The 24459-nt window shown below is 44.7% G+C and overlaps 1 protein-coding gene across 1 annotated transcript in view; it reads left to right on the forward strand.

Moving 5' to 3' along the window:
• The window catches only part of CSMD1 (CUB and Sushi multiple domains 1), a 1701396-nt gene that overhangs the window by 913351 nt on the left and 763586 nt on the right, over positions 1-24459 (forward strand). The window contains exon 7 of the mRNA XM_074989136.1: positions 187-264. Coding sequence (XP_074845237.1) covers positions 187-264 — 78 coding nt within the window. The remainder of the gene's footprint in view (positions 1-186; positions 265-24459) is intronic.

Here is a 24459-nt window from a genome sequence, read left to right on the forward strand (position 1 = left end):
TCTTATGATACATAATTAATTTGTTATGATTTCAGGAAAAAATGAGTAAATTGGGTTACTTGAGATGTGACTGTAATTTCCGTGTCTAGTAGCTGAACTCCATATTGCTTTGTTTTCCTTTAGTGGATAGTGTGCATTTTCTATATGTCTTAATAAATGTTTTTGGTCTTGGCTTGTTTTCAACAGTGAAAAAGGCAATTGAATTGAAGTCAAGAGGAGTCAAGATGCTGCCCAACAAAGACAGTAACCACAAAAATTCTGTCTGTAAGTTGTTTTTGCTATTATCTTTAGAATGATTGTGTATTTTGTTATTCTCATTAAAAACACAATTCAAGAGAGAGTGCAAGGGAGGCCAAACAAACAAATAATAATAACAAAGCCCTGAAATGCTTTGGAACAGTTACTGTGAAAGCTGTGTTATCTTTTCATTTATCCATAACTGATTTTATATCTCCAGTGATAATATGGGGTGGGGGGCGAATCATGATATTTATGTTCATCTCACTGCCTGTTGGGAAATGGGGGATGTACAAGAATGCAGCACTTTTCCTTCTGCGTGCTGGGATTGTGGGCTGAGGTTTTCCATTGTCTTACACGCTCACTGACCTTACTTAATTAAGTCACCCAGAAGTCCTTAAACTTTGGCCAGCATGCATTGTGTCTCCCTGGCTGATTCTCCCCCTTTATCCGTTATAAGAGGGAGGGTATTAGCAACTCCTTCTGTTCCTACCAATCTCTTTCCCTGAGTGGCCAGCAGGACGAGAGGTAGCAGTAGGTGTAAGTGGGGCAGGATGGGGAGAGACTCAGCAGCTCCTTCTCTTCTTTATGCATCTAGTGGATTCTTGAGTAACAGTTTTCCCATGTGTCCCTCTCCTCAGTATGTAGTCTGGGAATAAAATAAGGCTAATAACCAGAGATCATAAACTTATTTTTGTTTTAAGTAATTGTGCCTCCTTTTCACAAGATTACCTGACAATTTGAGTAATGGCCTGAGAGCTCATACCTCCATGAATCAGAACAAGATTAAAACAACAGTGGCAACAATACCTGCAATTTGATTGTGGATACAAAGGGCCCCCGGTACTAAGAACAGTAAAGGGGACTCTTGGGTTTGCTTGCAGCTAGGTATAAGTAGGTATATAATGATTAATACATTTGAATAAATGAACCCTTGGTGTAACTGCGCTGAAATCAGTATAGTGAAACCAAGCATGCATTTGTCCTGTTGCATGCTATTACTGAGTGTCCAGAAGGCTAAGCACTGGGGGGAAATGATTATATTATTATTTATTCCTTCAGTGCATCCTTTTGTGCAAATTTAAGTAATTTTTGCACGTTCACTTAAATGAGAAATGGCTGGTAAGTACCTGTTTTAAAGCTCATTCTTTCCTTTTCTGACACTGAAAAGGAACATTTTGTGCAAGGTCTAGCTGAACACAGCGGATACATTGACTTTGGTGTGTTTGGATACAAATGGGTGGTTGTTCCATTATTCGTAAGGTGCTGCTGGATATTGTGTAATCTCAGCTTATTTTCTGAAAGCATATCCTGTCAGACACCACATTTAATTTTAAGCTTTTGAAGGAGGGAAGGTTGTTGGGAAAAAATGTTTATAAGGCAGTCTGCTGTTGACTACAAATATAATAATGCATTGTTTTTTTTCTTTTTCTTGTGATGTTTCTATCATGTCTAACTTTTCAACACAGTCCTAAAAATATGTTGTAAGTATTAGTCATGCACTCTGGTAATGTGAAATTTATCAATACAATGAGAGGGTAAAATAATAAATACTGATATTTTTCTTAAACTCTCTAACTCAGATTTTTACAGTAATTACTTTTGTTTAGTATTAATATCCACTGTAAACAGGAAGCAGCTAGGAATACAGTGCTTGATACTATCAGATTAATAATGAAGTTCATTGGGACATATATACAGTTTGTAAGCAATTACTTATCCCCATTTATACATGTCAACCCTTGTCTGGTGGTTTGCCAATAGACTTTAGAACTTGCTTCTCAGTTTTGATTCAGAAGTGGCACAAAGAAGGTGGACACTTGAATAGTACTGAAGCTGTCTTGAAAGCGGTATTGTTACTTTATCCATATTTTGAATATTGAGGCAAAAAGCAAAGAATATTTAGTCTTCACTAGTCTATAAAAAGTACCACAGTTTGAACCTCTCTAATCTAGAACTCTCATCTGGCAACATCCATAATCCATTATGATTTTAGTTAGCTGGATGACCACTTATCATGGGTGTGTTCAAGTTTCCCATGGTCCTAAAAAGTTTGTTTACAGCTGCCATTCCTGGCTCTCAGTGTTCTGTGCTGTTGTTTAGCTGTTATTTACCCTTAACTATCTTTTAAAAGCCCAATAAGCAGTGGAAACATTAATAATGCTTCTAGACAATATTGACCTCCTGTAGTCCATCAAATTCTCTCATCCAGCACTGGTCAGGTGCCTAGGGTGCTGGATTAAAGAGGTTCAACATTACATATTTGGTTTTCTTAACATGGTAGGAAATTATCCTGTAGTGTCTGACACATTTATCCTCACTCTTATTATGTTGTACCAAATCAGACCAGCAATTCACCTCCCTACATCTTAAGCAGGGTGGTTCTTTGGCAAGCTGGGGACTCCTATGACTGGTACAGCTTGGAGCTAACCTCTCACACCCCTCAATCATTATAGTCTACCTTACCTTTCCTATGAGGGGACTGTTTGGTAAGATCCCAGCAATAGAGCTGCTTGAAGCATCTGGATAGAAAAGGATGGAGTTGACTGAAGCCCACACCCCAGGCATTCTGAGATCCCAGCAATGGATCAGTTGGAGAGACTTGGATGGATAGGATGGGCAGCAAGTGAGGGCACTCCTCTTCCACACATTGTTAATTATGCGAGAAAACAAGGGAGGGTTATGTGCCTTGAACATGTTATCTGCTGTGTCATGCCAGATATCTAATAATAAAGTAGCCAGACAATCATAAGGCAACAACTTCAATCAGAGCAAAAGCCTGCTCCTCCCCTGCTATACAGTGGAGTAGTATAATAAAGTTTCTTCCATGTCTTGTGATATGACTCACAGACTTCCTCAAGAGAGGAGTTGGAGGTGATGGAATGTACTCTTTTTGTTTTTTTTTTCTTTTCTTTTATTCCCCATCTGTATGATAGGTAGCCCTAGCCATACGTAAAACGGTGGGATGGATGTGTAATTAAATGAAACTTTTCTCATTAGGCTTTGTCTACAGTTGGAAGTTATGGGTAGGATATGAAAAAATACTCAGCACTGGCTTAACTCTGCTGCATTCAAGCCAAATGATAAACCTAAATATCTTCAGTGGAAGTAGAGATGAGTACTTTTGAAAAGCCCACCTTCCATCCTGTCAGGTCACAGGGAGTACATATTTCTACTGTGCAAAAATAAATAAATTTTGTGCTCAGGCTTGTGCTACAGGACTAAAAATAGCACGGTAGGGTTCATCTTAAGGAAAAAAAAACTATTCCAGAGCATGGGTCTCAGAGACAAGTTTAACTGAGTATGACTTTTGCTACAGGCCTAAAAATACCTCTGAGACACCTGGCTGGCTACAGCCTCAGTCCAAACATCTACAAGTATTACAAACACTTGTCATTTGAACTGGATTTTGAGGTTCTTGGCTATGAATTTTGTGGTTTTTCAGTGTAGATGAACTCTAAGTAACTCATTTCCAGTATAGTTGTATCAAAACAGAACAAAACAAGCAGTCCTCTAGCACCTTAAATACTAAAAACAGTATAGTTTAGGTGTTGACTTTTGTGGAAAAGACCCACTTCTTCAGCTCTGGAAAATTACTAAGAGAAAAAAACAAACATGAGGAATCAGCTAAATAGTGGGGAAGGAAAGGGGAGGAGAGAGAAAAGCTCTAATCTAGAACTCTCATCTGGCAACATCCATAGTCCATTATGATTTTAGTTAGCTGGATGACCACTTATCATGGGTGTGTTCAAGTTTCCCATGGCCCTATAAAGTTTGTTTACTTCACCACATGGCCTTATTAGCTGTGTCTACACGTGCATGCTACTTCGAAGTAGCGGCACTAACTTCGAAATAGTGCCCGTCGTGGCTACACGCGTCGGGCGCTATTTTGAAGTTAACTTCGACGTTAGGCGGCGAGACATCGAAGTCGCTAACCTCATGAGGGGATCGGAATAGCGCCCTACTTCGACGTTAAACGTCAAAGTAGGGACCGTGTAGACGATCCGCGTCCCACAACGTCGAAATTGTGGGGTCCTCCATGGCAGCCATCAGCTGGGGGGTTGAGAGACGCTGTCTCTCCAGCCCTTGCAGGGCTCTATGGTCACCGTGTGCACCAGCCCTTAGCCCAGGGCTTCTGGCTGCTGCTGCTGCAGCAGGGGATTCATGCTGCATGCACAGGGTCTGCAACTCGTTGTCGGCTCTGTGGATCTTGTGGTGTTTAGTGCAAGTGTGTCTGGGAGGGGCCCTTTAAGGGAGTAGCTGGCTGTTGAGTCCGCCGTGTGACCCTGTCTGCAGCTGTGCCTGGCACCCTTATTTCGATGTGTGCTACTGTGGCGTGTAGACGTTCCCTCGCTGCGCCTATTTCGATGTGGTTCTGCGCAACGTCGATGTTGAACATCGACGTTGCCAGCCCTGGAGGACGTGTAGACGTTATTCATCGAAATAGCCTATTTCGATGTCGCCACATCGAAATAGGCTACTTCGATGTAAGCTTCACGTGTAGACGTAGCCATTGTGTTCTTTATGCATTTTATTAAACCTTAAATGTAGACATGGTTAATGTGAGCAAAAGTCTCATTAAACTGCAGTTAATCAAATATCACTTCATTCTAAGGCATATTTCACTTTATATTAAAAAATAATAGTCACCTCTTTAAAAACAGAAATGTATTTTGGAATTGGCTACTATTACCATAATCACTAATGTTTATCTCAAAAGTTTTATATTGTAAACAGTCCTCAGACTTACAAATGAAACAAAAAATGAGTTATTTTGTAGGCAATGATTTCTTGTCATGTAGAGTCAAAGAACAAATGACTTTACAGATTCAGTATTGATCTCTGGAATACAGTTAGGTGAATTGATGTCTCATGCCATGTTACTCAGTAATTAGTCACAAAGGCTCATTCTAGAACAGGATGCTGCTGCTGATTGTGTTAAGAAAGAGGGGCAGAGAACACCATTGTGTGAAAAGCAATTGGAGTTAGGGATGGATAGCATAATGGATTGTGATATAAAACAAAAATAATACTCATGGAAGACTGTTAACCTATAATTGTGTTTCTTAAATTTTTATTAATTAAAATTTCAATCATCCTCCTGCTTCATTCTTCTTCAGCTCAGTTCTCAATATCTGCTGGCACAAAAATACCCTCATGTAGAAGCAAATTGGTCATTATTGTTAATGAAAAGCCATTCATCTAACGATGTGTCTATGCTCTGGAGACTGTACTGGCATTGGATATAAGTGTAGTTATGTTAGTATGGTCAGCCTACACAGACAGAAGCGGGGTTTCCTTGGATATAGCAACAAAACTTACTTGAATGAAGTTAGATGTGTTGACTGAAGCAATCTTTCATTGACATAAATGTTTCTACACTGGGGGTCATGTTGGTTGAGGGAGTGGATTTTTCACACACCAGATCAACAAACCTATATTAATCCAGCTTATAAGGCTAAATCAAACCTGGTAGTAGGAAATGCTATACTTTGTAGTGTCAATTTAATCAGGTTTTTTTTATTATCCCTTGTATAGTGAATAATTTAGACAAGACCTTTTAGGTATTTAAAGTGGGGTGGGGGCAGGAAGAGATATTTATTTAAAATTAATTTCCAACTAATGTGACTGCAATGGTCTTGCCAAACCAAAGACAACAATAGAATCTGAACTCATTTAACTGACAATTATGAAAGCAGCTGTAATTGATGTTATTCTTTCTTTTTAAAGGGCTTGTCTACACTATCACCTTCCTTCAAAAGAAGGATGGTAATTAGGGTGTTGGGACCTTACTAATGAATTGCTGCTGTGCATAGGCAGCACTTCATTAAGCAAATCCCCCCCTGCCCCCGCGGTAAGTTCAAAGTTTTAAATTTAAGTACTTAAACTTCGAAGTACCAGCACGCATCTAACCATGGCTCACCTACCGATACTTCGAAGTGCTGGGGCAACTTAGAAAGTCCCATTACTCCTCAAAGAGTAAGTTGCTGCAGGGGGGAATTTGCTTAATGAATTGCTGCCTATGCACCACAGCACTTCATTAGTAAACTTGCAACACCCTAATTACCATCCTTCCTTTGAAGGAAGGTGGTAGTGTAGACAAGCCCAAAGTGTTTAAAGTTGTGTTTAAAGGACCATTAGAATAATATTGTGAAATAAACACTGATTCTACTTTCCTTTTCTTTACTTTTATTTTGTTTTTGTTGGATTTCACGTTAATGTAATTCTTTGCTTGGTCCTTAAAGAACACTTCAATCTAAAAATGCAAATTGTTATAGAACAGTAAAGTAACAAATTGGATCCTAACACCAAAACTATGGGTCTGGATATGCCAATGTCTGGAACCAGCTCCAGCCACTCATGTGTTTGGTTCTGGGGGAGGGTAAAGTGAAGAAGAGCTTCTCACAATAACTGTAACAGACTATTTTTCTAACACTTATTAATACAAAATATTACAATTAGGTGTTTTGTGTCTATGGAATGGTACTGAATTGATTCACAGAACCAAGTCTGAGAAAACCCAGACCCATACTCCCCATATGACTGCACAGAGTTCCGAACTTTGTAACCTTTCCAGTCATGAAAAATGTTTTTCATAGTTTCTAATCCCTCAGCTTTTGAAGGAACGCATTTTTCAAGCTGGTGTTTATATCAAGCTTCTCTGTAAATGAGTAGAGCTATCCCATGATTTATTGATGGACTAATTACAATGTTGGGAAACAATGGATTTAAATAATTAACATTCTAAGCTTAGCATGTCTATAAACATCCTATTTTATTTCAGAATGCCCTTTAACAAGACTATGGAACAGCACACTCATTTATTAAGATAATTTCCCTGAAATAAGTATGGACAGACAGAACTCTATGGTTTATATTTTTAGACTGCAGATTTAAGGCTGAATCCTCCAGACATTCATACAAGTAATTCAAACATTTAATGGAACTACTCAAGCTATGAAGTTCACTCACATGAATAACTGTTTCCAGGTTTCAGTCCTTGATCTTTGTGTCTTAGAAATACTTCTGCTATATTTATCCAGATGTACATAAATAGCCAGAATTACATCACTTATTGTTGCCTGATGATGAATTAATGCCCTCATTCTTCATTTTACTTAGCAACATAGATCATATTATCATGTAACATTTGACAGTAGGCAAATAAACAGCATTAACCTTCAACAGTTGTGTAAAGCTTTAATAAAACAAGAGGAATAATTAACCTGATGTACTTTGTTGCATTATAAAATATAATAATACAGGGTTCCGCAAGTGTTAAAGAACTGAGTTTTCTCAACAAAAATCCATATCCCTATGTAACAGTATTATACAATATTATTTTATGAGACTGTATAAATTGCCTCATAAATCAGGTTAGTAAATTATACTTGCTGTTGCTAAATAGGCCGTCATCACTGCAGGAGCTGAAATATCTTTTAAAATGCTATGCAAAAATCTTGCTGTGAAGAGAACTACTGTTTAAATATATTAGTGAAGAAAAGCATCACTTGTAACTAGAAGCAAAACAAGGTGCTTCATCAATTATTTAACACATAATTTGCATATATAATTTCTATAATAACCAGAAAAAAGATTATTTTAAAATATGTTAAACAAGTTGTGTACAGGTTCTTTCTCCCAAAACTGATATTCTCTGGTCTGGCAACATCTACAGTCCAGCATGACCATGGATGTCACATGACCAGCAAGCCCTTGGCCCTGTGGATGTTCCAGTCGCAGTACCCTGGGGCTGGAGCCAGAGCCTTGCTAGAAGCCTAGCTGGGGCTGAAGCTGGTACCCTGGGCCAGGAGCTGCACTGGCAGCAAAGTGGGGCTGAAGCCAGTACCCCAGCAAAATAAGAGGATACAGCTGTAGCTGGAACTGGCCTCTACAGGGTCAGTAACTGGGGCCACAGCTAGCAACCAGGATACATCTGAGACAGGACCAGTGCAGACAAGGCTGGAAGTGAGGGGATAGCAGTAGTGGCTCAAGGTGTGAGGAGATGTCTGTGGGTCATTGGAGCATGGAGCTGCCAGCAGGGAGGGGCAGCAGGCTGTGGAGACAGGGATACTTCCCTTCCTCTGGCAAATTCCCTCGTTCGGTACTGTTCAGGTCCCAAGGGTGCCAGATGAGGGAGGTGCAACCTGCATAATCTGATTGAATTTCCTGTACCTAGGAAATGGAAACTACCATTAACTGGTTATGTTGATGAAATTATGTAGCATTATTGCTTATCCAAAATGAGCATCCTGTAAGCTAACTGCATTGTCAGGTCGGTTGTCTGGAAACTCAAATACATAGTAACCAACTTTCTGCTTTTTAGATGAGTATGACACTATAAAAAAGTATGTGTTCACAATACTTTAATTTTAAATATACTTCTTAATAATTACTACACAAACTAGTGTCTGTTCAGTATATAACAGTCAGTGTGGAAGTTCTTCCTTAGTCTTTTCTTCTGAAGACTAAATAAAATTAGTTACTTCAGCTTCTCCTCATAAATCATGTGCCCAACCTCCTAAAAATTTTTGTTTTGTTTTGTTCTTCCCTGGACTGTCCAGTTTGTCCACATCCTTTCTGTAATGGTGGGGAGGGGGTGAAAAACTGGAAACAGTAGTCAAGATATGACCTTACGAGTGCTGAGTAGATGGGGAATAATCACTTCCTTTGTGCTGGGTTTCTGTGGTGAAACAAGGGAGAGAGATTAAGTCCATCTGGAGAAGCTGACCACAGGAAACAATGGTGGCATGTTGTACATGAACTATAACCCCATGCATCTGATGAAGCAGGTCTTTGCCCACGAAAGCTCCAAAATATATGTTAGACTATAAGGTGCCACAGGACTTCCCATTGTTATAACTCCAAGAGTCACCGAAGCAGCATTCCTGAGTCAGTCTTTAAGTTCATTTTTTGAATGAATGGCTGAATTTTTCCAAAGAAATCAGAGACTTCTATGAAAAATTTCAATTAGTTTTGTGTTTTAAGCACGTAAATGGTCCTGTATAATTTTTGTTCAGATGCACAAAAAAAAAAAAAGCGTAGTCTTCCACAAGCCAATTCTTATGCTATGAAACACATTGTCACAATTCCATTATGTAAAATGGAAGCACCATTAGTTTCATTGGGATACAATTTGCTGGGAAATACAAGTATGTGTATGTGTGTTTATAATTTTGTAAATGACTTTCATTTTTTATTTTCTTTTGCCTTGAATAACTCTATGGAAGTAGGACAAAGGTAAAAACATCCTCTAGCTGTACATTAAATAATGGAAAACAAATTCTTCATTTTCTGATGTAATAATGTCAAAGTATGGTAAAACATCAGTGTATTATAAATTATTTTCCCCAATTGCTAATACTGTGCAGTTTAAATAGAATGTACATAATGACTTACACAATGGAGGACCATTGTAAATCAAATATATCACATCCAATTTATTTCATCCTTCTTTTCACTGAATTTAGTGTTTGAGAATGATATTGACTCAAGCTGTTTCCCTGATGAGCCTTGGATCTTCTAGCCACTCTGTGCTAAGAGCAGAGACATCCTGTCTCATAAAATGGTTTGGGGTGGCAATCCCAGATCCTGTACTTTGGTGGGTCCCCTAGAACTACCAGTGGAACTCAGAGGATTACTGGGAGGTCCTGGGCCAGGGCAGAAGCAAGGAACACCCTCTCTCTCCCACCCACACTCACCTAGGCAGTGTGGTGGGGGGAGCCAGAGTAGCCCAGCAGCCTGTTCCTCTCTCTCCTGCTGCCCCCTGCCAGCCTGCTGTATCCTGCTTGTCTACAACAGCAGGAAGCAGAGTGCCCCAGCTTCAGCTTGCTCCACTTCCCACCATGATGGAGCAGCGGGGCACAGCAAGCTGGGAAAAGGCAGTGAGGCTGAGTGGAACAGGTTGCTGGGCTGCTCTGGCTCCCTGGTTGCATGGTGAGTGCAGATGAGGGCTGAGCAACCCCTGCTGTTGCCCTGCACCAGACCACTCAGTAATCGCATCACGTGGGGGAAAGTACAAGGGAATAGAGCAGGAGCTCCGCAGTGGCAGGGTAGAGTTTGGGGAAGGGGTAGGGCAAGGCAGGGAGTAGAGAAGAGTGATCGCCATTCTTTCTCACATGCTAGAGTGATAGGTGCTATTCAAAGACTGTAACTGCTGAATTACAGCATAGCTTCTCCATTCAAATGGAAAGATTAACTTCTGATTAGAGGGAAATATGCATGCCGATTCAAGCTCTGCTGAGAACAGAAGATCACTATTTATTTGCTGAAGTTACTACAACCCACTTCAAAATTGATTGTTTGAATATATTGACGTAATACAAGTGTTAGACTGAGAGAATTATGTTACTGTATTTATCACCAGGCCTCACTTATGTCCACAAAAATGTGTTGCAACAATCTGTGATCACTAATGCACTAGCAGAGTTTACTTTTTAGGCATTTTGGGTTACAAATACACTTCTGAAGCTTACAGACTTCTGTAAATTGGAGGATAGGTATCCCAAGGTCACCCCTAAACCATGATTTCCCATCTAGCAACCAATGTTATCCTCAGAACCTAAATTGGCTAGCTCAGTTACTCTATTTTTAAAATACTGTTTCAACAAATGTGTGTGTGTATATATAAAGCCTGTCTAATCTTTGCTTTTGTTGTGCTTGTTACTTTGCTGACGTGTTTGACTCCTGGCACCCCATTGCCAGCATATTTGCAATCCCCTACTCCAAACATCAAAAGGTAATGATACAAGCAATAGTAAATTAGATGAGTCACAGTTCTCTGTATTAGGTTCCCTAGCCCCCAGACTCAGCACAGCCTGACAAGAACTGCATGAAATAAAGGAAGTTAATTTCCAAATTAACAAAAGGGGGGAAAATGTGTCTTCTCATGGCTGACATTTCATGTGCTGCAGGTTATTTTATTCAGGTTGCTTCTTTTTATCCCAGCATATGAGCTTTCCCTCTGCTTCTTAAATCAACAAGGAATTTGTGTTAGGCTGAAAAATAATTTTCCTTCCTTATATTCCAGATATACTTTTTGTCAAAAGTTTTGCAGTACAGTGAGAGCAGTAGTATAGACTGGGACAGACTATTTTGTTCTTAAACAAAACACAGGCAAATATTACAAAGCAAAAAAGCAATCCTCTGATTCAGTGAATCCTGTAGCATTTTAAAGATATAGTAATAATAAAGTTTATTAAGGGATGCACTTTCATGGGATGGATCCACCTAATATATTATATTTTTAGTCTTTAAAGTGCTACAGGACTGCATTTTTGCTTTTTGTTTTTGTGAAGTTACAGACTAACATGACTACCTCTCTGTTACAGTTTAGGGAATGTTAGGGAATGTCACAGAAAGATCAAAATGGCGTATTGGGCTGCCCCTTGTTCCCAGCCAGCTGTGGTCAGTTAGTGCAGTTATTGTGGGGAGTGGCAAATCTCTATGCAATAAATTGAAAACTAACACAAATCTTATCACAACAATTGAAAAGACCTTTGGAGGGTTAAAAATGTTAACTTTCCTCTACTTACTTTTCCATTTTTACACAGTCTGATCCTTTCTTGTCCTGCCAGGGCTAACTTATTAAAAAGGGAGCTCTCATGACAAAGTACTAAAACTGTGTTAAAAGGTGCAAGAGGGACTGCATAAGTAGACAGAGATTACATACATACATATATATATATATATATATATATATATATATATATATATATATATATATGACTACTGGTGCCTGGATGGTGTCAAGGCAGGGAATGATGAATGATAAATGTGGTGGCCAAAGGAGTGCCTCGAGTGTTATTTTTACCGGGGACGGGTTCATCTACTCTTGACCCGGCCGGAAAATAACCCAGATGTAATGTGTGGGGAAGTCCAGACAATTTGAGTAGTCAGTTTTTACCTACGCCCAGGGAGCAATGATGAGAGCAAGGGTTTATTAGTTAATAACGAATTAAACAGTTTATTAGTTTAATAACAGCAGCAAAATACAAACAGGCAACAAAAACAGTAGCATGTAGAAGATATAATGCTCATGGTTTATAACTTACAATTTGCCACATATGAGTGAGTAGTAAAGGTCACAAAACTCCTCTGTCAGGAACAACTGGAACCCTGTGGAAAAGATTTGTCTACCAAGATAGATTTACTTGCAGACTTAGTTAGATACCTGGCTTATGTGGCCAGGACCTGTTATCCAGACAATGGTTTGCCAAGCCACTGTTAGGGAGTGTCAGGGCTTCTGGCTGAACCAGAACCTGTATATCCAGCTTAATGCACCAGGGGTGCTTAGTGGCTTCTGACTTGCTAGGTCAGAGCCTGTATATCTGGCTTAGTGTGCCAGAGGGTTAGATGGCTTCTGGCTTGCTGGCCAGAGCCTAAGTGTCCAGCATAATGTGCTGGAGAGTTGGTGTGGCGTCTGGCTTACTAGGTCAGAGCCTGTAAGTCCAGACGGGGGAATACAAGCCCACTGCAGGGTTATATAGGGCAGGATTTTTCCTGCCACTAAGTAGTTACCCTGACAGGAGATTTAAATACTGATTTACACAAGCATTAAATTACTTGAATGCTATGCTATTTCTATTTTGTAGTAGGTTTAACTAACTTATACTATTACCTAAATATTTATATACATTAAAACTGACTTATATTATTACCTAAATATGTACATACATTAAAATAACAACTAACCAACAGAGAAGAATAACCTTTAAAGGATATTTGCTTCGGCTTCAAGAGCCTAGGTACAAGGCCTAAGGCCTTTATCGTGCTGCTGGTGATTGAAAGGGTCGCCGCACTGGTGCGGGGTGCTGCGACAGGTGAGACCTACTGTGGAAATACCAGTCAATGGCAGCTGGTCATGACGACGCCGGCCAGGAGGCAATGGTCAGCGCCAGGGGGAGGCACGCTGAGGTGTGTGGTGCCACAAACGGTGGCTGCTGTTGCTCCACTGTCGCTCGTCCTCTGATGGGCTCCTCAGGTGGAAAAGTGGCACGGCAGCAGATGAGGCTCCCCCTCTGCGAAATACCATTTAGCGGCTACTGCGGGTTAGAAATGCCAGCTGTGCCAATGATTTAGCTCTAGTGATTTTGCTCAGCTTAAGTTGAATCCCGAGGAACAAGAGAGCAAGAAAAGGAAGGCCTCCCCGGGTCCTCAGGTCTCTCCTTTTATAGACCAACCTCTTTAATAGGCAGAGAGTTCCAGAAGGATGTCCTTATTGGGAAGTGGCAGGTTCCCTCAGGTGAAGCGTACCTGATTGGGAAACGGTGGCAAGTTTGAAATCTGACACTTAAGGTGACAGTTGATAATAGAACCCTATGGGGAAGTGATTTGACATGATTTTAGAGTATTTTTGAGGTAAAAATTTTACAATTTCCACTTCTCATGCCCATACCAAAGTAGTAGCCCCTGTATGTGATCAATTAAATAAGGCAGGTACACAATACGCCCCTGACTATGAGCGTGGTCATACTTTGAACAGCACACCCCCTGCTCACAATCTTGACAGATGGGCATCCCAGAGACTGGTCAGTTATGGCAATGCAAAGAATGGGGCAACGATCAACAAAATTAATATCTAATCCTAATAATTAGATTCATCAAGCCAGCAACAAAACAGCTTTTGCAATATCTGACTGATTACCCAGAAGCCCAAAATACATCTCTCTTAAAGCAATCCCACCTTGGGCTCCCACCCAGACATCCCGGTGAAATATGATGATGATTGCTAAAAATGGTGTTCATCATATATAAAGTTCTAACAGTCCCAAGCGATTGGGAACATTGTCCACCAAGACAATGAATATTTCACATCTTTCCCAAATTTAAGCTTACAGTCAATTCTTATGAATTAAACTGAGGTTTACTAGTAAGAAAGTATTAGTATTAAAGGATTATTGTTCATACAGATATGAACAGATTTTTTGGTCAGTTTCATAGTAGAAATGGTGAGCTGCTGAGTTGCAAAAAGTTCTTTCCAGAATAAGTTCTTCAAGTTATAGTCCATATAGGCCACATATGTACAAGGTTTCTTCAGATTCTTCCATGAGAAGTGGCAGAGTAATTCAGACTGGAGTTGGAGAGCTCAGACCTGTGACTCAAGTGTTCCTTGATCAAGCTTCAGCAGATCTGAGATACAAAGTTGGGGCCTTAGGGTTCCACTATGAATATCTGTCAGACTATTAATAGCCTCTTGACAGCCATCATTTGGGTGAATGTCAAGGCTTTGAAGTAAAACTCCCATTTCCTATATAAACACAGGTAATCAGTTGCATTTATCACATAAGGTAATTATCCATACAGCAGTTCATCGGCACTTTATACAGATTTCAAAGAGAAATATAGACAACTATATTATCACACCCAATTTTCATCTAAATGTTAATATTCCCTTTTGATCTCTGAGTCAACACAACAGAGTAACAGACAGGATCTCTCGAGCTATGTTAACACCTAACAAGGTATGAGTAAAAACACACACAACTGACAAAAACAAAAAAGCAGTCAAGTAGCACTTTGAAGACTAACAAAATAATTTATGAGGTGAGCTTTCATGGGACAGACCCACTTCTTCAGACCATAGCCATAACAGAACAGACTCAATATTTAAGGCACAGAAAACCAAAAAGAGTACTCAAGGACAAATCAGAAAAAAAAGGTAATTTTTTCTGATTTGTCTTCCTTGAGCACTGCTTTTGGTTCTCTGTGCCTTAAATATTGAGTCTGTTCTGGTATGGCTATGGTCTGAAGAAGTGGGTCTGTCCCACAAAAGCTCACCTTGTAAATTATTTTGTTAGTCTTCAAAGTGCTACTTGACTGCTTTTTTGTTTTGATAGTATATAGACTAGCATGGCTCCCTCTCTGTTACTATACAACTGATAATTACTGCTTATTTCCTAACAATAGAGGTTTGTATTTCACAGGTGTAGGCCACAGGAAGACCTTTTATCTATCGGGGCCATTGCCCAGAGGAAAAAAAGAATCAGTCAGGGGCCACACACAGCCACAGAAAGGGGAGCACAAAGGCTCAGGCCTTTGCCTAGGGTCCAGAGTTGAGCCATAAATGGGGGACTCAAAGTGTGAGAGGATTGTGGGCTGGCATGGAGGACTAGGGTGTAGGGGTGAGTGAGGGCTCTGTCTGGGGCTTTGGGTTCAGAGGGCAAGGGGGCAGGGATGAGACAATGGTTTGGGGTAGAGGAGGTTTTGGACACAGTCTCCAGGAAAGAGTTAGGCTGCAGGAGGCAGCTCCGTGTTGGGGAGGGTTGCAGGGCGTGGAAGGAAGTTAGGGTATAGGTAGAGGGATCCAACCTGGAGTAAGGAAGTGGGACGTGGAGGGGGTTTGGGATGCTGGTTCCAGCAAGGTAGTGCTTAGCTCAGGCTGCTCTCAGGTGTGCCTGCTCTAGCTCCGTACTGCTTCTGAAAACAGCTGCCATTTCTGGCCCCTGCATTGAGGGACTAGGTGACTCTGTGCAGGGTATGCTGCTCACACCTGTAGGCACCACCCTTTCAACTCTCATTGGCTGCCATTCACAAGAAGTGGGAGTTGAGGAGCAGTACATGGAACTTCTCTGTGTCCCCTCTGTGAACGGTCTCAAGGACTTGTCTGTGGAGGGGCACCAAGACTCAGTGTTTCCAGCCTGTAGCCTGGGGAGTTTCTGGGAGCTGAATAAAAAGAAACAGCGGGTTGGATATGGCCCAATTAGTCTTAGCCAGATATTTATAAGAAATATCCCTAATTAGCATTTATATACTTTTCTAATATGTGTGTGGGTCAGTGAGCCTCCTTGTTACCTCACCCTTTCTGCCTTGTTTTCATAATATTATTGAAATGAAACAGCAAACTGGAAGTTTTGTTAAAGTTTGATGACATTCCAAGTGTAGTTTTATAGACTTAAAGCGTGGTTTCCCAAGCTGGGGGGGTTGTGCCCCTGCGGGGGGCACAGGGTGACTCAGCACCCCCACATCATTTCCCCCACCCAAAGAAAAAACTGGCTTTTAGCTTCCAGCTCACAGCCCCTGCCATTTTATGTGGGCAACCCTGCTCAGCTAGTATAAAAAGCAGGCAGCCAGTGAAGATACACATGGAGCTAGCTGCCTCTTGCAAAGGGGAGTGAGTGTAGGTTCAGGAGGGAAGGGGAAGGAGAAGGATGGAGTTAGATGGGGGCTGGAGGTGCTTGGATTGCAGCAGGGGGATGGAGTGAGTGGGGGAATGTGGATGACTGGCTTTGGGAGAGAGAAGGGGCTTGGACAGGAGGGCTCATGGGGTACGGATGGATGGCTTGCAGGGCTCATGGGGCATGGGAGGCTCAGGCTGATGGGATGGTGGCTGGTCCCAGCAGTGTGGGGCTCGATCATCTTGGACGAGTGGCGGTGGCAGCAAAGGGCTCAGGCGGGTGGGCAGCTGGCATGGGCCGCTCTGGCAGCTGGCATGGGGCTCAGGCAGCTAGCCAGCTGGGGCTGCACCAGGCTCCTGCAAGGGGCCAAGAAAAACTATTTATGCTTATTTTTAATTCCAAATAACATTTTATATCAAGTTTTTTGTATTTATTTTACATTATGGATTGATTCTTTTGTTAAAAGGGGGTTGGATGATGAGAAAGAAGAGGTGGGAGGGCGTGAGGGTTTTCAAAAATCAAAAGGGAGGTGTGATGCCAAAAGGTTTGGGAACCACTGACTTAAAGGGTCTATGAGCCCTATATATTGACTAACAGTTACTTTGAAGGTGACTGTTAAACAGTTAAATACAGAGGGTATATAACGAGGTTTTGAAACTAAGAATATTGACTCAATTATATTACTCATTTTAGGAACTTTGTTCCTATGAAGCAAGGAACTGGGAGTTTTCAGCTCCCAGGTAAATTTAATGGGCTGTGGTATGCATTTTATTGGAGACGCTCATTACCAGTCATGATAGGGTCTCTTTAAAGAAATACAAAACAAAATCACCAAAGTGTAATGGGACTGATAAATTATGGCTTATATATTAAAGGATGACTGTGCAACTTTAATTTGCACCCTTGCCTATATTCATTACGATAAAATCTTTAATTATATGGATCACTTACTATTTTTCCAGAGGAGCCTTGCCACATTCCTTAAGCAGAATGAATGGTGTTCATTAAGTGAGCAGGACGTCAGTATCTTGTTTTCTTCTTTTTGTTCTGCATATGGTGTTAGGCTTTATTTACTGCATACTTGTCTAACCCTACTTTGAAGAGAGAGCTATTGATTTCCTCAGAGGCTTTCTTTTGTGCTCTTCTCTACATTATCTGAAAATTTCTCAAACATGAATTAATTTATTTTTACAATATCCCTGTGAGGTGAATTTTTGTGCTGTCCTCACTCTAAAGAGCTCAGATCAGAAAGATCAATTTTGGGTGCCCTATTTTAAAACGGGGCCTGATTTTTACATAGTATTTTGCATTATATATTACTTCCTATGTTGAGAGCCCAGCTCTCACTGAGTTCAGTTGCAGGTAGAAGTCCTTCCCCGCCTCCAGTTAGATCCCAAGATCATATAAAAAAAATCTGAGAAAGTGGCTCTTTGTCCACAAAAGCTTATGCTCCAATAAATCTGTTAGTTTATAAGGTGCTACGGGGCCTCTCATTATTTTTAACCTGTGAAAAGTTTGCTGATAAGTTACTTAATTAATGTTAAAGAAGGGTCTCTGGGACAGAAGAAGGGATGGAATTCAATTATTCAGGACAATATTCAACTCCCTGTACCCCTGAGGTCCCCACTTCTCTTTCTGCCTCATTCACTATTAACCATCCAACCCATACAATAAGGCTACGTCTACACTAGCACACTACGTCGAAGTAGCCTATTTCGAAGTAAGAATATCGAAATAGGCTACTTCGATGCGTATCATCTACGGCTACGTCTACACGTGCAGCCAACATCGAAATAGCTTATTTCGATGTTGCGACATCGAAATAGTCTATTTCGCTGAATAACGTCTACACGTCCTCCAGGGCCGGCAACGTCGATGTTCAACTTCGACGTTGCTCAGCCCAACATCGAAATAGGCGCAGCGAGGGAACGTCTACACGTCAAAGTAGCACACATCGAAATAGGGATGCCAGGCACAGCTGCAGACAGGGTCACAGGGCGGACTCAACAGCCAACCGCTCCCTTAAAGGGCCCCTCCCAGACACAGTTGCACTAAACAACACAAGATCCACAGAGCTGACAACTGGTTGCAGACCCTGTGCCTGCAGCATAGATCCCCAGCTGCCGCAGAAGCAGCCAGAAGCCCTGGGCTAAGGGCTGCTGCCCACGGTGACCATAGAGCCCCGCAGGGGCTGGAGAGAGAGCATCTCTCAACCCCCCAGCTGATGGCCGCCATGGAGGACCCAGCAATTTCGACGTTGCGGGACGCGGATCGTCTACACGGTCCCTACTTCGACGTTGAACGTCGAAGTAGGGCGCTATTCCTATCTCCTCGGCTGCGTCTACACGTGCACGCTACTTCGAAGTAGCGGCAGTAACTTCGAAATAGCGCCCGTCACGTCTACACGTGTTGGGCGCTATTTCGAAGTTGAAATCGACGTTAGGCGGCGAGACGTCGAAGTCGCTAACCCCATGAGCGGATGGGAATAGCGCCCTACTTCGACGTTCAACATCGAAGTAGGGACGTGTAGACGATCCGCGTCCCGCAACATCGAAATAGCGGGGTCCTCCATGGCGGCCATCAGCTGGGGGGTTGAGAGATACTCTCTCTCCAGCCCTTGCGGGGCTCTGTGGTCACCGTGGGCAGCAGCCCTTAGCCCAGGGCTTCTGGCTGCTGCTGCTGCAGCTGGGGGTCCGTGCTGCATATACAGGGTCTGCAACTAGTTGTTGGCTCTGTGTATCTTGCACTGTTTAATGAAAGTGTGTCTGGGAGGGGCCCTTTAAGGGAGCGACTTGCTGTTGAGTCCGCCCCGTGACCCTGTCTGCAGCTGTGCCTGGCTCCCTTATTTCGATGTGTGCTACTTTGCCGTGTAGACATTCCCTCGCTGTGCCTATTTCGATGTTGGGCTGAGCAACGTCGAAGTTGAACATCGACGTTGCCAGCCCTGGAGGACGTGTAGACGTTATTCATCGAAATAGCCTATTTCGATGTCGCAACATCGAAATAAGCTATTTCGAAGTTGGGTGCACGTGTAGACGTAGCCCTCATGAGGTTAGCGACTTCGACGTCTCGCCGCCTAACGTCGAAGTTAACTTCGAAATAGCGCCCGACGCGTGTAGACGCGACGGGCGCTATTTCGAAGTTGGTGCCGCTACTTCGAAGTAGCGTGCACGTGTAGACGCAGCTGAGGAGATAGGAATAGCGCCCTACTTCGACGTTCAACGTCGAAGTAGGGACCGTGTGGACGATCCGCGTCCCGCAACGTCGAAATTGCTGGGTCCTCCATGGCCCCAGGGCCCACCCGAGGAGCCCCCCACCCAGGACAGCGGAGGAGGGGTCCAGCAGTGAGGGTGGGGGCTCCTCATCGACCTGCCCTCCCGGAGCACCAGCCAGGCATCTGCCTACTGGGCTGCCCCTGACCACGGCAACAGACGGTCAGGTAGGTACCCCACAGAGCACACACCCATGGGCCACAGGGCGGGGGCACCAGACATGACCGGGAGCCTCACACACCCCCAGTGGACCCCAACCTGCAAACTCCCAGCCACAGTACGGTCCCAGGATGGCGGCACGGCCATCAGTGCCTGTCAGCACCCGCACCCATGGACAGTAGTCAGCCTTAACCCCGGGGGTGGGGGGACAATGCCATGGTGACAGCCAACAGGGACATCACACCCACCAATGGGGATGGAGACCCAGCACCCAAGAGGGGGCAGGGGGAATGAGCCACAGGCCAGGGCACTGTACTAACAGCCTTCCCCTCCCTCTCTCCAGCTGCAGCATCTGACACCGCAGGCAGCCAGGCACCCTCCGTTGTCTCCAACAGCCTGCCAGAGGTCAGCCATCACCAGTGCCAGTGCCCAGAGACACCCTCAAGGGCAGCAGGACAGTCCCACCACTGCCGGACTCTGGGGATGCCCCCTGTGAACCCCCAGCTCCTGGCAGCTCTCTGGCAGCAGACAGAGGTGGCGGAGGAGAGACTCCAATTTGACTGGGAGGAGTCCACCCAGTGGTGGGTGGCATGGGAGGACTTCATGGGGGTCTTTCAGGACATAGCCGAGTTGATCCATGAGGCCGTCACCTGGCTTCTGCCCCCCACTGCCTCCCAGCCCGCCCTCCCCGCTGCTCCACCTGAGGACCCCCCTGCCACACCGCCTCTCGCCCCACCCACCTCGCCACCTGCTGCCCTGCCTGCCGCCCCACCTGCAAGCTCCACAGAGCCCATTGGGGATGAAGACTGGCCAGTGGAGGCATCCCAGCTGTACTTGCCGGTCCTCCCAACCCCCAGCCACCCATGCCAGGGACCGCAGACATGGGGGGGGGGTATCGCGAGCTGTACCTGCCAGGGGTCGTGCCCCTCTACCCCCACCCCGGACTGATGGGCCAACAGCCGAGCCATCCGCCAGGCCCCCATGTATCTAGTTTTCCCCTTTTTCATATATTGGTTGAAGTTTCTGTTGTGAACAAAACAAGTTATCAGGTTTCAGAAAAAAAAAGGTTTTATTTTCCAAAAAGCTGGAGGCGTGTGGTTGTTGGGAGAGTGGTGTGTGGGTGTTGGGGGTGGTGTGTGGGCAGTGCGGGCTGTGTGTGTGGGGGTCTTCTGGGGAAGGCCAAGGAGGTGCTCAGGGGTCTCCCTGATCGAAGTGGGCCCACAGGGCCTCATGGACCCGTATCCCCTCATGGTGGTCCTGGTGGCTGGTGGTTGGTGGCTGGCTGCGGCAGCTGGCTGGGGGAAGCCCGTGCCGACATCAATCACCCACCCCTGGACGAAAGCCTCCCCCTTGTTCTCAACAATATTGGGGAGCGTGCAGCATGCGCCCACAACCTGTGGTATGTTTTGGAGGCTGACATCCAGTCGGGCAAGGAGGCACCACCAGTGGCCCTTCAGATGGCCGAATGTCCTCTCCACCACCTGGCAGGCATGGTTCAGGTGGGCGTTGAACCTCTCCTGGCTTGCGTTGAGGTGGCCGGTGTACGGGTGCATGAGCCAGGGCTGGAGGGGGTAGGCTGTGTCTGCCACGAGGCAGAGGGGCATGGTGGTGTCCCCCAGAGGGAGATCCCTCTGGGGGATGTGGGTCCCCGCCTCCAGCCAGCGGCACAGGCCTGAGTTTCTAAAAATGTGGGCATTGTGTGTGCAGCTGGGCCAGCCCACATACATGTCCTGGAAGAGGCCCCAACTGTCCACCATGGCCTGCAGGACCATGGAGTGATATCCCCTGAGGTTTATGTATCTTCCTCCACTGTGCCCTGGGGCACGGATGGGGATCTGGGTCTCATCCAGGGCCCCGAAAAGGTTCAGGAACCCCATGGAGGCGAATCCAGCAGCAGCTGCGTCCAGGTCCCCGAGTTGGACGACCCTCTGGAGCAACATGGCGTTAAGCACACGGACCACCTGTGGGGAGGGAACACAGGCACCCATGAGGCTCTGCAGGGTGCTCCAGGGCCCATCCCTCTGCCCCCACTCCCATGCACCTCCCTGGGTACCCCACCCACCCAGCCCCTCCCTTCCCGGTGCCCTCCCTCCCCAGCACCATACCCAGCCCTCCTTCCCCAACCCCACATGCAGCCCCCCCGCCCTCCAGTGGGTGCATGCCCAGGCCTCCTTACCTTCATGATGATGGCCCCAACCGTGGCCTTTCCCACTCCAAACTGGTGTCCCATGGAGCAATAGCTGTCTGGAGTGGCCAGCTTCCAGACGGCTATTGTGACCCTCCTCTCGACGGGGAGGGTGCGATGTATTCAGGTGTCGTGGTGCCTCAGTGCTGGGGTGAGCCACTGGCAGAGCTCAAGAACGGTCTGCCGGCACATGCGGAAGTTTCGGAGCCACATATCATCGTCCCACTCCCGCATGACGAGCTGCTCCCACCACTTGGAGGTCGGGGAGCAGCTGGTGTGACCCGGTGTGCAGGCTTTCCTGGCCCCTTATTTCAAAAGAGGGTGCTTGTGTGTGTGGACACTCCGCATTTCCTTCTGGGGCAGCTCCTTTCGATGTTCCCTGTTGCTACTTTGACATTGACGACGGCACCAGCCCTGGAGGACATGTAAGCTGCGTCTACACGTGCACGCTACTTCGAAGTAGCGGCACCAACTTCGAAATAGCGCCCGTCGCGTCTACACGCGTCGGGCGCTATTTCGAAGTTAACTTCGACGTTAGGCGGCGAGACGTCGAAGTCGCTAACCTCATGAGGAGATAGGAATAGCGCCCTACTTTGACGTTGAACGTTGAAGTAGGGACCGTGTAGACGATCCGCGTCCCGCAACGTCGAAATTGCTGGGTCCTCCATGGCGGCCATCAGCTGGGGGGTTGAGAGATGCTCTCTCTCCAGCCCCTGCGGGGCTCTATGGTCACCGTGGGCAGCAGCCCTTAGCCCAGGGCTTCTGGCTGCTTCTGCGGCAGCTGGGGATCTATGCTGCAGGCACAGGGTCTGCAACCAGTTGTCAGCTCTGTGGATCTTGTGTTGTTTAGTGCAACTGTGTCTGGGAGGGGCCCTTTAAGGGAGCGGCTTGCTGTTGAGTCCGCCCTGTGACCCTGTCTGCTGCTGTGCCTGGCATCCCTATTTCGATGTGTGCTACTTTGACGTGTAGACGTTCCCTCGCTGCGCCTATTTCGATGTTGGGCTGAGCAACGTCGAAGTTGAACATCGACGTTGCCGGCCCTGGAGGACGTGTAGACGTTATTCATCGAAATAGACTATTTCGATGTCGCAACATCGAAATAAGCTATTTCGATGTTGGCTGCACGTGTAGACCTAGCCCTCATGAGGTTAGCGACTTCGACGTCTCGCCGCCTAACGTCGAAGTTGGTGCCGCTACTTCGAAGTAGCGTGCACGTGTAGACGCAGCTGATGGGTGCTATTTTGACGTTGTGCCGGCTACTTCGAAGTAGCTGGCTAGTGTAGAGGCATCCTAAATGAGACAACGATCCCAAAAGAATACTTCTTTCACAGTACCACCCTCATTCATCCAAATGAAATGGCAGCAAAATGGCAAATGAAATTTCATGTGGGTAAGTGTAAGGTAATGCACATTGGGAAAAATAACCCCAATTATACATACAATATGATGGGGGCAAATTTAGCTACAACAGATCAGGAAAGGGATCTTGGCATTATAGTGGATAGTTCTCTGAAAACATCCACGCAGTGTGCAGTGGCAGTCAGTAAAGCAAATAGGATGTTAGGAATAATTAAAAAAGGGATAGAAAATAAGATGAAGAATATCTTACTTCCCCTATATAAAACTATGGTACACCCACATCTTGAGTACTGCATGCAGATGTGGTCTCCTCACCTCAAAAAAGATATATTGGCATTAGAAAAGGTTCAGAAGAGGGCAACTAAAATGATTAAGGGTTTGGAACCGGTCCCATATGAGGAGAGGCGAGAGAGACTGGGATTTTTCAGTCTAGAAAAGAGGAGACTGAGGGGCGATATGATAGAGGTATATAAAATCATGAATGGTGTGGAGAAAGTGAATACAGAAAAGTTAGTTACTTGTTCCCATAATACAAGAACTAGAGGACACCAAATGAAATTAATGGGTAGCAGGTTCAAAACTAATACAAGAAAGTTTTTCTTCACACAGCGCACAGTCAACCTGTGGAACTCTTTATCAGAGGACGCTGTGAAGGCCAGGACTCTAACAGAGTTTAAAAAAGAGCTTGATAAATATTTGGAGGTTAGGTCCATAGATGGCTATTAGCAAGGGGTAAGGTATGGTGCCTAGCCTTTTGTCGAAGGTGGGAGATGGATGGCAGGAGATAAATTGCTTGATCATTGTCTTCGGTTCACTTCCTTTGGGGCACCTGGCATTGGCTACTGTTGGCAGACAGGATACTGGGCTAGATGGACCTTAGGTCTGACCCAGTATGGCCGTTTTTATGTTCTTATCCCCAGAACAGGTCCATTCTATGCAATAAGTGAGACAGGAGTCCTGTGGAAAAAATGAGAGCCTGCATCATCACACATATTCTCAAAGGGGTGATTTAGGGACCCACAGGCAAACTGAATTCTGGTATTTCCCAACTGCTGAGTGTTTGACTTAAAAACTTTAATCAAGTTCTTTTAACATGACTTTGGGTGTTTCATTTCCTAAATTTAAAAAAAAA

Source organism: Carettochelys insculpta, chromosome 3 (assembly GCF_033958435.1).
Source record: "Carettochelys insculpta isolate YL-2023 chromosome 3, ASM3395843v1, whole genome shotgun sequence".
In the NCBI taxonomy this organism is placed as follows: Eukaryota; Metazoa; Chordata; order Testudines; family Carettochelyidae; genus Carettochelys; species Carettochelys insculpta.